This window comes from Gracilinanus agilis, chromosome 4 (assembly GCF_016433145.1).
Source record: "Gracilinanus agilis isolate LMUSP501 chromosome 4, AgileGrace, whole genome shotgun sequence".
Classification (NCBI taxonomy): Eukaryota; Metazoa; Chordata; class Mammalia; order Didelphimorphia; family Didelphidae; genus Gracilinanus; species Gracilinanus agilis.
The window spans coordinates 259,031,054-259,042,459 of NC_058133.1; the positions used below are offsets into that span (position 1 = coordinate 259,031,054).

General features: G+C 51.4%; 1 protein-coding gene across 1 annotated transcript in view; it reads left to right on the forward strand.

Annotated features, from left to right (window-relative positions):
* BRD2 (bromodomain containing 2) overlaps nucleotides 1-11,099 on the forward strand; it is a 26,390-nt gene extending 15,291 nt beyond the window's left edge. The window contains exons 2-13 of the mRNA XM_044673993.1: nucleotides 2,222-3,631; nucleotides 5,161-5,464; nucleotides 6,093-6,230; nucleotides 7,005-7,143; nucleotides 7,283-7,497; nucleotides 7,588-7,965; nucleotides 8,455-8,583; nucleotides 8,788-9,033; nucleotides 9,247-9,515; nucleotides 9,746-10,050; nucleotides 10,155-10,277; nucleotides 10,374-11,099. Coding sequence (XP_044529928.1) covers nucleotides 3,603-3,631; nucleotides 5,161-5,464; nucleotides 6,093-6,230; nucleotides 7,005-7,143; nucleotides 7,283-7,497; nucleotides 7,588-7,965; nucleotides 8,455-8,583; nucleotides 8,788-9,033; nucleotides 9,247-9,515; nucleotides 9,746-10,050; nucleotides 10,155-10,277; nucleotides 10,374-10,504 — 2,406 coding nt within the window. The 5' untranslated portion in view covers nucleotides 2,222-3,602 and the 3' untranslated portion in view covers nucleotides 10,505-11,099. The remainder of the gene's footprint in view (nucleotides 1-2,221; nucleotides 3,632-5,160; nucleotides 5,465-6,092; nucleotides 6,231-7,004; nucleotides 7,144-7,282; nucleotides 7,498-7,587; nucleotides 7,966-8,454; nucleotides 8,584-8,787; nucleotides 9,034-9,246; nucleotides 9,516-9,745; nucleotides 10,051-10,154; nucleotides 10,278-10,373) is intronic.
* Nucleotides 11,100-11,406: the final 307 nt, after the last annotated feature.

Here is an 11,406-nt window from a genome sequence, read left to right on the forward strand (position 1 = left end):
GGGGTCGTGTGGGGGGGGTGGAATATTGTCAATCAAGCATTTTGCAACCAATGGGAGCGTGGGAGAGGGTGGGGTCAGTACCTGAGTTAGGGGGCCCCTGCGGTGGGGGAGGGGAAGCGTCCAACCACCCGCTTTCCTGCCAATGAGAGGACTGGGGGTTACGGGTGTGAGTGACCCCCCCCCCCATCGTCCCCTAGGGGTGCAGGAACCAAGAGCCAGGTGAGAACGGGCGTCTTTGAGGGAAGAAGGGAGGGGGGGATTTGATGGGCTGGGGGAGTGTGGATGGTGCCTGCTGCCCATCCCCACTGAGGGTGTGATGTTTTAAAGGTGCCCTTTGGCTTGGAATTATCCCTAGGAATTAGCTTGTAAGGTTCACTTGTATTCAGATGCTAGCACCCCCCCCTCCACCTCCTTTCCTTCCTAACTCTTGGAGGGAGGATTACAGTGCTCCCATTGTGTCAATGCAGTTGGGAAGCTTGCAGTTATCACATGGCTATTTCTGGTTGTGCTTCGTGCCACTTATCAAAATTTGGCTGTGTATTCATTCACGTGGATGCGGCCTGAGGGGCGCTGTGCCCCCCCCCCCCCGCGGCGCCAAAACGCTATTATCTTTAACTTCAATTGTTGGGGAATAGGGGGAGATAAGCCGGGAACTTAGGGTCTGAAAATGGCAGACCGAGGGCTTCAAGGTCGAGGCTTGGGAGGAAAGAGAACGTGACCTAGGGCCGGGGTGGGGCCAGGATCGGGAGCGAGCCCTGCTTTCTTCATTTTGCCCTTATTTTGTCTGGTTTCACTCTCGTGTGCTTCAAATCTCTCAATCAGACCTTTCCGGGAAAGCTGTGTAAGGGAAGAGTTTTCATTTCTAAAAGTATTTCGCAGTTGCTCTGCCGGGCCTGTGACTCAGATGCCCGGGAGGGGCAGGGGAGGGATCGGGTAGGAGTGATTTTCCGGAATCCAGGCGCTTTAGGGGGAAGGGAGTAAGTAGGGGGTAGGGTGTTCTTTGTCCTCTTCGCTCTTGCCCGGGCCTCGTGCTTCTCCCCCACCTCCGGGCGGGCCCCTCCGTAGGCCTCTGACTGCTTGGTGCGGGGCCCAGGGAGAGGGAGGCACCGCATCGGGATGGGGGAAGGGTGCCAGGGCAGAGGGGGAAGGGAGGAAGCTGGGCAAAGTTGCTGTGTCACCGCCGCATTGAGGGGGGTGGGGGTGGCCTCTAGCTAAGGGGAGCACCCAGGCCTGCCTGGGTCCGGGGACTAAGTGACTAATGCTCAGCATCCCTTTCTCATCGGCCACACCTGTCTGGGCTTACTTATCCTTAATTGTGATAGATGAGAGGAGAAAAGAAGCCGCCGACCGGCTGGCAGCCATCTTAACAGCAAGGTCCTGAGCCTGTCTCTGGCCTGAGCTCAGGGCCCGAGCACCCAGGCCCTCCTCCGCCCCTGTTAGCCCTTAACCAACTCTCCTAAACCACAACTTCCGGGAGGGCAGAGGGGACGAGGGCTTGAGTTGCCAAACCTGGCAACCCCGGGCAGTCTGAAAAGCAGTCCTATAAAAGGCCTCTCTGCCTCGAAAGGAAAGGGGTTAGGGTCAGAGACGCCGCCTCCTTTCTCGGAGTGGCAGGCCCTCGTGGGGGTGGCTGCCTTTTCTTGGTAGAGGAAAGCTTGAGAATGGGAAAATAGGCCCTACTGGAGTGGGGTGGAGGATAGCATAGGAATGGCGGCCAAGGTCAGCCTTGGGAATTTCGTGGTTTTTCACTGACTGTTTAGGCCTGAATTTTCCCAGTTGCGCTTCTTGGAGTGGAAGCTGGCCACTAGATGTGCACGATCTTAGCCCTCTCCCTCCCAGGGCAGGTCCAGTGCAGCGTTTAATCTAATTATGTAGTCACCTTTTTGGTCGAGCTCACTTCCCCGAGTTAGGAAGGGGCGAAGAGCACACAATGAAGCTTTGGTCTGGAGGGAGAGGAGGGCTGGAGTAGAAGCGGCGAAAATTGTTTGGGAGGAAAGGGTTTTCAATTCTATCAGGAATTTTGTGCTCGTAATTTATGGTTAAGATTTCTGTGTAAGGGGAGCAGGAAAAGCAGGATTTTAGGTAATTGTGAATTAGATTTCTGGAAGGCGTCTTAGGGGGAGGACGCGGGCCCTTTTCGTTGCCGTGTTGCCAGGACACGAAGCAGGCTGCTCTCTATAAGCCTAATCTAAGATGGCGTCTCCTTCCTCCCCTATTGCAGGGACCCAACTGCAGCTGTAGCGACTTGGAGAACAACAACCAGCAGCCGAGTCCAACTGCCACGCCCCCGCCCGGGCGCAAGACCAACGACGCCCACGTGGCCCCCGTCCCTGTTTTACCCCCCCCTTCTTGCCCATCGCTCGCCCAGCCAGCCAATAAGAGATCAACGAATGGCACTACCCGCCCCGCCTTCACCAATTGCCTGGCTTGCCAGAAAGATTTGGAGGAGAGGAAGACGGCGGCCGGAAGGGAAGGAGCTGTGGGTGTGGGAGACCCCGCTGCTCTGGCATACCCTCCCTTCCCCCGACCTTCCTCCCGCTCTTGGGTCTCCGGACCATCGTACAGCCTATTGGCGCCTGCAGTGGGCGGGCTGTGGCTCTCCTATGGGCCAATGTAGCGAAGCTCTGCCTGGTGACTGAAGCTAAGGAGGCAGGCCAGTGATGTCATTACTGTAGCCCACCAATGGGGAAGTCGCCCGCGGAGGGGCGGGCTTCTAGGCCTCCCCTCCCCCCGTGCGTGTGCGCTCTGGCCAGAAGGGAAGTCGCGAGCACGGCGATGAGCGGGAGCTGCGGAACTCCGCCCTCTCCCCCACCCCCCACCCTCGACTATATATAAAGGGCCAGCGCGGAGCTCGGCGGCGCCATTTCGCGCTGGAGCAGAGCGGCCTGTAGGTTGGGGGAGGAGGATTGGGCCCTCGGCTACAGAGGCGGCAAATCTCCCGAGTTCGCCATTACAATCCACATCCATCCGCTCGGAGATGTCCCTTGTCCTGGCCTGGGACCAACCTTGGCGTGTACCGCAGACCCCATAGAGACCTTCGGAGCTACTCTTTCTTGGGCCCCGCCCAATACGCCGGGCCTGTCTGCGGCGCCATCCCGCCCCCTCCTCCGCCCTTAAGAGGAGATCAAAGATGGAGGCGTCGGCGCTCTAATCTGCTCCCTCCGTGTCTATCCGCTGCCATCCGACTCCAGAACCGGCTTCTAGCCCCTTCGATTATTTCTGGCCGAAAGTAAGGAACCGGGACAAGCTGCAGCAGGTCGTATTAGTTGGCAGTGGTAGGAATCTGGGCTCTCTTGCTGGGTCCGAAGAGGCACCCGCTCCGACCCCTAGCTCGTTCGCCCTGACTCCGGGCCGCCGCCATTTTCTAACCGGCCGCCGCCTGAGCAGCGCGCCGTGGCGCTGAGGCCTCCCCCAGGTGCAGCGAAGAGGCCTGTGCACTGGTGCCCGACCGTCCGGGGGCGGGAGGAGCGCCCCGGGGGGGCCGAGAACAGCCGGCCCCCCCTCCTGGGGTATGCAGGGCACGGCCGGACTGGGGCAGAGGGGACCCGAGGCCACCCGGACTTGCTGCGGCTAAGGACGGTGCAGAGCCCCGGACAGCCAGGATGCTGCAGAACGTGACCCCCCACAGCAAGTACGTCTTCCGCGGGTGTTGAACTGTTGTATCTGGGGAGAGGCTTCTCCAGCCTGCCGCGATCCGCGTAGTTAGGTTTTGGCGGGGGTGGGTGGGATTGTTGAGGGGGAATCAGTTTGTAGAGAGATGGCTGCATCCTCTGTTTTGCGGGACTGACCCAGTTTGTGACTCAGGAGCAAAGGGTGAAAAATTTAGGCCTTTTTTTTTCTGGGTTGCATGCTGTCTAGTCTAAGAGTGCTACTTGTGGGGGTGTGGTGGGGATGAGTTGCTTCAGTGGCACATTGACAGGTGGGAGTCGAGAGTCAGCTGGTTCTTAGTGGTTCCTGTGTATTGGCCGAGATCCTAACTGGTTCAGTGTAAGGCTCTAGCATCTTGGGTTGTGTAGGGTTGCCATGGTGACTGTGCTGTGGGAACAGACAGTGGGACTTGTTGGGTATGATGGGGTGGGGAGGGATACTATAATTTATTTTAAGTGAAATAGCTTTCAATGGTGATTTTCTTGTACATGTCCTTTCCTTCCCAATAAAGGTTCAAAATCCTAGGGTGTTCATTCTTGATTTACTTTGGGTTTGAAATATAGTTTCTTGGGCTAAGTAATTCTCAAGAAGGGTGAAATAAAGGACTGCACCACAGTGCCCCAGCTGTGTGGGTTCCAAACAATTAAATGTCAGTAAGCATTATAGACACCCAATAATGTCCCAGGTACTGTGTTTAGTTCTGATGATAAAAAAGAGGCAAACAATTTCATGTTCCCACCAAGTCCACAGTTTTAATGGGGGGAGGCAACCTGCATACCAACAAAATGTTTTAAATCTAAAATAAGAAATAATAAAGAGCAAAGATACTAATATTTAAGGGGGGGAGCATTTTCATCCATTCTCTAACTTTGGATTAAATTAGGGTCTACCAGTGATGACTTCCATCACTCTTAACTTTTGTTCCCAAAAGGGACAAGGGGCAATCTATGCCAGCCTTTCTGGTTAGTGCCTTTTGGAAATGATAATTGGACAAGAGGGGCTTTTGCCGACCATGACTTTATTTTGGTCTTGTCTAATAAACCTCTTTTTGGAGAGACACTCGGGGGTTTTTGCTGCTTGACTGTAGCTGGACTCAGGGTAACAAACATAATGAGACCATTTCCCCAAAATTCTGGTTCTGAAACAGTTTGCCTTGTTTTTGGTCTTGTCCCTTTTCTCCTACCACTTGTGGAAGTGAACTCTCCAGCAAGGTTGACAAACAGTACAAATTTTCTTTTAGGACCCTGGTTTTTTATCTCCTGGTGCTTTGTTCTCCTGGGCTCTGGGCCTGAACCCAAGTGATGATAGTATATTGCCTTCCAATTAAATCAAATGAGATGTTTGTAAAGCCCTTGGTACAGTGGCCTGGACTGTAGCAGCTTTCTTAATCTCAAAGGGAATAGGCCTCTTAAGGGTCTCCAGGGTCCTTACACAGGGACTCTGGTGATTTCAAACACAGAATTTAAATGCACTTGCCATTCCCCTTACTCATTTCAACCTTTTCTCCCTCAGGCTCCCTGGGGAAGGGAATGCAGGCCTACTGGGCATGGGCCCTGAGGCAGCAGCCCCAGGGAAGCGTATCCGGAAGCCTTCACTGTTGTATGAAGGATTTGAGAGCCCAACCATGGCTTCAGTGCCTGCTCTGCATCTTCCCCCTGCCAATCCACCACCCCCTGAAGTATCTAATCCCAAGAAGCCAGGTCGTGTCACTAACCAGTTGCAGTACTTACACAAGGTGGTGATGAAAGCCCTTTGGAAGCATCAGTTTGCCTGGCCATTCCGGCAGCCAGTAGACGCTGTCAAACTGGGCCTGCCGGTGAGTAGAGGATACCTGGGATGGGGTGGGGGATGGGAACCGGGTAAGAGGGGATTATGTATGAATGGGGGAAATACTAGAGCAGGTGCTGCGGCCCCCCCCCAAGGGTATCCTATTAATTCCCCATGTTAGGTAGACAGATTTCTCTCAATCTATTGCTTGGGAGCAGTTCAGATCCTTCCCTGCTTCAGAGAACATCTCTTCCCTTATAGCATTCTCAGCATATCTCCTCACATGTCCCTCCCTAACTTACTATGACCTGGCTCCCTTTTGCAGATTCCTGCCTGGGGTTGGGAGAGGACCACGGTGGCTAATATCCTTAGCTTCTTCCTACCCCTCATGCTGCCCACGGAATAGCCAGCCCCAGAGGTAATGTCACAGATGTCCTAGAAAGGGATGGGAATAGGGGGTGGTTAAGGGAAGAGATAGGAAACTCCATGGAGGTATTAGTGTATTATTAGCACCATTGTTCAAATCCCAGTTTTTCTCCTTGTAGTTTTGGGGGTGGGGGCCGCAGTTTGGGGATGGGGCCCATGAGCCCTTTGAAGCATAGGGTGTGAATGTGAATAGAGAAGGTGAGAATCAAGGATCGATTAACTCTCTGAGTTGTGGTTCTTCTTTCTCCTAGGACTATCACAAGATCATCAAGCAACCCATGGACATGGGAACCATCAAAAGACGCTTGGAAAACAACTATTACTGGTTGGCCTCTGAGTGTATGCAGGATTTCAATACCATGTTCACCAACTGCTACATCTACAACAAGGTAGACCCACCTCCATTGGTGTTTATAACTACCCATGGCCCCAGATAGTGTTAGCCCTGCACCAGACTGACTTGGGTAAAGTTAGTGCCATCACTAGAACCTTACCAGGAAGGGAAAGGAGTGTGGGTGGACCCCCATGTTGTGAGTAGGGGTTTGCTCCCTTCTTCTCTCCCCTCCCTCCTCCCCCCCCCCCAGATGTTCCTTGTGTCTGCAGTTCTCTTTTGGTTAACCAAAATCTTACTTTAGCATTAACCCAAGATAAAGGACCCTGGACACTTAAGCACACCCTAGAAATTAGAGTTAAATTGTCTTAATAAAGCCCATTCTTATGAAAAAAAGAAACCCAGGAAAGCTAAGTTTCCTTCCCAGACCCTCAGTTACTAGAACCAAGATTTAAATTTCATAATGCAATTTCTTTTTTTTTAACATGTAATGTCCTCGGAATGGCCCTACAAAGATGGCAGTTAACCATGCCATTTTGCATAAATTGAGATTATTGATACTTTTACAATGAAGTAATTGTAGCTGCATTCTCCAGAGATTGGAGATTGAGTTCTTTCTACAACTTAGTATTTTATTTTCTCCTTGAACTTACCCCAAAATTTGTCATCATTTTGATAATACATTTGCCTTTGTTTTATTGTAATGGAATTACATTAACTAGGTGACAGAGGGAAGTATCCAAAGGTCTTGTATAATTCCCTATGCCTGGGAACTCTTAAGGAGGGAAATTTCTCTTCCTACTGGAATTAATTGTTCATCTCTCCCCAATAGCCCACAGATGACATTGTATTGATGGCACAGACACTAGAAAAGATCTTTTTGCAGAAGGTGGCACTGATGCCATCTGAAGAGCAGGAACTGGTGGTGACCATTCCCAAGAATAGCCACAAGAAGGGGGCAAAGCTGGCAGGTAACAAGGATTGACAGTTTGGATTGTAGAATGGAATATGCCCTGGCTTCACTTGAGGGGAGGTGGGACAGAATCCAAGAGAAAAGTTTGCTAAAAGTAAAACCTCACCTATTGCCTATTTTTTTTTTTAATCCGCCAGCACTTCAGAGCAGCCTCAACAATGCCCACCAGGTGCCTGCTGTCTCTTCTTTGTCCCATACACCTTTGTATTCCCCATCACCTGAGATCCCCACCACTGTCCTGAACATTCCCCATGGCTCAGTCATCTCTTCTCCTCTTCTCAAGTCTCTGCACTCCGCTGGCACCCCATTGCTGGCCGTCTCTGCAGCACCTACTGCCCAGCCACTCACCAAGGTGAGATCCTATGGATTTCTTTATTGGGAGTGGAATGGTTCCCTGCAGGAATGTCTAGCCTACATATGATTTCTCCTCTTCTCTCTGCAGAAGAAGGGTGTGAAGCGGAAAGCAGATACTACCACGCCTACACCAACAGCTATCCTGGCTCCTGGCTCCCCAGCCAGTCCCCCTGGGGGTGGCCCAGAGCCCAAAGCAGCTCGACTGCCCCCCACACGCCGGGAAAGTGGCCGTCCCATCAAACCCCCAAGAAAGGACTTGCCAGACTCCCAGCAGCAACACCAGAGCTCCAAGAAAGGGAAGCTGTCAGAGCAACTCAAACATTGCAATGGCATTTTAAAAGAGCTCCTCTCCAAAAAACATGCTGCATATGCCTGGCCTTTCTATAAGCCCGTGGATGCATCAGCTCTTGGCCTGCATGACTACCACGATATTATTAAGCACCCCATGGACCTCAGCACTGTCAAGGTACCCACTTTAAGAGACAGTTTGGAACACTTGGCTCAGACCTTTGGTGGCCATCAGTTTCAACAATTAGGTTTTTATATCTGCATCCCCTGCCCCAGAACTCAACAAAAGCAGAGAGAGTAGGAATTTGGCTTTCTGAGAGAGAAGTATCCTGTAATCTGAAGTGTGGTGCTGGCTTACTCCTTGGTCTTTTTTATTAGTATAGTACGTGTGCCATAGTTGGAGGGAAAAGAATATGGAATAGAGAGATAATTAGTATCTTTAGCCTTAGTCCCCTTGTGCAAGCTTTTTTTTTTTCTGGCTGCAGATGACTGCCCTCAGCCAGCCTAGGTCCTTGTGGCTTCTGACCACGAACCTTTGAGAAATGAGGGTGAGGCTGCCCCCCCCAATTGTGTTTGCAATATGGGGCTCTGGCATTTTGGGTGGGGAGAAGTGTTTTTTCCGTGTTATAGTTATGATTATTCTTTGACACTGTCTTTGTTTCCACAGCGAAAGATGGAAAACAGAGATTATCGGGATGCACAAGAGTTTGCAGCTGATGTGCGGCTTATGTTTTCCAACTGTTACAAATATAACCCTCCTGATCATGATGTCGTTGCCATGGCACGAAAACTCCAGGTAAGATCTGGAGTGGAGAAGGTAGGAGTCAGATGAGGAACAATATGGGTAGGCAAAAGAGTTGGTCCAGGATTCCTTTGACTTTTTCCTTTTCATAGCAGAAAAGGAGATGTGATCATGGCTAACTTAGCAGGTGGATGAGAGAGCTGAAGGTGCTACCTTCCCCCCTACCAGGATGTGTTTTGAATTTATCTTTGTCTCCAGGATGTGTTTGAGTTCCGATATGCCAAGATGCCTGATGAACCCTTGGAACCGGGACCCTTACCTGCCTCTACTGTTCTGCCCCCTGGCTTGGCTAAATCATCCTCTGAGTCTTCCAGTGAGGAGAGTAGTAGTGAAAGTTCCTCAGAGGAGGAGGAGGAGGAAGAGGAAGAGGAAGAAGAAGAAGAAACTGAAAGCTCTGACTCTGAGGAAGAGAGGGCCAACAGGTTGGCTGAACTACAAGAGCAGGTATTGAGCATTCTGATAATTTTTGTAGCTTTTTTGGGGAGTGGAGAATGAGCTAGAAGGGTGTGTCCTTTTTCTGTGATTCATACCCTTAGTACTAATCAATTTAATGGTTTACACACACACACACACACACACACACACACACACACACACTCACTCACTCACTCACTCACTCACTCACTCTACCCTTTTTTTTTTTTTCCTTCCCACCAGCTTCGAGCTGTACATGAACAATTGGCTGCCCTATCCCAAGGGCCTATTTCCAAGCCTAAACGGAAACGAGAGAAGAAGGAAAAGAAGAAGAAGCGGAAGGCAGAAAAGCATCGGGGGCGAGCAGGGATGGATGAAGATGACAAGGGTCCCAGGCTGCCTCGCCCACCACCACCCAAGAAATCCTCCAAGAAGGCGGGTGGTGGTGGAGGCGGCAGTGGCTCTGGCGCAGCAGGGCCTCCTGGCTTTGGCCTTCCAGGAAGTGCCACCAGGTAAGGTTCAAGGTAGAGAATTTAGCAAGCAGGAGTCAAAATGAAGTGTTGTGGCCATCTGTGATTATCGTGGCCTGTTTCAACAGTCCTATTTCATGTCCCACCGTGTCCCAAGCAATGAGCTTTTGATTCGGGATGGGAGCAACTAGACATGAGCTGTTGATGGAAAGATGAATGGTCACATCCAGTTCTCTTGCTGGTCATTGATGTGCTTAACTCCCTCTTTCTAGGCCCCCGAAAAAGGCAATGAAGACGGCTCCACCACCACCAGCTGCTGCTTATGACTCGGAGGAAGAGGAGGAGAGCCGGCCCATGAGTTATGATGAGAAACGGCAGCTAAGCCTGGACATCAATAAATTACCTGGAGAGAAGCTAGGCCGTGTGGTTCACATCATCCAGGCCCGAGAGCCTTCGCTCCGAGACTCAAACCCAGAAGAGATCGAGATTGATTTTGAGACTCTCAAACCATCCACACTGCGAGAACTTGAGCGCTATGTGCTTTCCTGCCTGCGCAAGAAGCCAAGAAAGCCCTATAGTGAGTGTCAGTGGAGATGACAGTTCCCTGGGTCAGCTGTTTAGATGGTGCAGTGAATGGAGGTGTGGAAGGGTGTGAGGCTTAACTTCTCCTCCTGTCTCTAGCCATCAAAAAGCCGGTGGGTAAGACGAAGGAGGAGCTGGCTCTGGAGAAGAAGCGAGAACTGGAGAAGCGGCTGCAGGATGTGAGCGGTCAGCTCAATTCTACCAAGAAGCCCCCAAAGAAGGGTGAGTTGGGGCCTGAGGAGGAGGTGCATTTGGGTGGCCTCTACCCCGAGTCTTCTAACAGCTCACCTGGGCTTTCCTTTGCTTTTCTTACTACAGCGAGTGAGAAGGTGGAGTCAGCGCAGCAGGTGGCAGTGTCACGCCTCAGTGCCTCAAGTTCCAGCTCAGACTCCAGCTCCTCCTCCTCCTCCTCCTCCTCTTCCGATACCAGTGACTCCGACTCAGGCTAAGGGGCCAGGCAGCAACAGGGCAGGAGGCTCTGCAGGACCGGACTCCCCTAGCCCTCTCCGGAGGTTCCCTCTACTCGAAATCCCCCTCACCCCATCGCCCATGTGGGAGAGCTGGCTCTGCAAGGGGGGAGGGATACATGGACAGTGCCCCCTGAGGGACTCAAGGGACAGGAGGAGGGGTTCCCTTGGGCTTGGAGCTCCCCACTTAACATAGACTGAGGTGGGGGGAAGGGTCTTGGGTAGATACATGGTTGGGCCAAAGCCTGAGGCCACAACTACCAGCTGCCCACTCTCCTCCAAGGGCCCTGTTTTCTGAAGTTGTTTGTTTTAATTTATTTTAAATGGCGCAGGGTTGGGGGAGGTGAGGCTAGGGGGGGTCCCCTAGACTGGGGAGGGAAGGAGGGGAGCTCTTTTTTTTTTTTTTTTTTTACGTTGACTTTTTTTTTCTACCTATCCCTACATCCTACTCTGTTGGGGCCCTTGGGATCATACCTTCTGACTCCCCAAGAGGCTTTTTGAGCTAAGTCCTCTCCCTTTTTCCTGTGTCTGTTGATTCTAACTTGTAAATAAAGAAAATACTATTCAAGTTGAAAAAGGTGTCTGTCTGGGTTTTGTGCCCCTCCTCCCCACATCCATGTGTTGGCTACATTCTTCCTTTCCTAGTTCCTCTGAGTTCCTGCCTAGGTAGGATGTGTTTTGGGGTGCCAAAGAACATTTGAGTTTAAGGAACAAATACTATGAGACCCTTTTAAGATTTTAGAAATCTTTATTCCTCAGCATACATGGGCATGTGATATCTTTTGGTAATTTTTTTAAAGGCACAGAAGTGAAGAGTTATAGGAAGAGAAACCTGGTCTTAATCTCAGACTTGAAAACATTTGTAGGGGCTGTGTTTAAGTGGC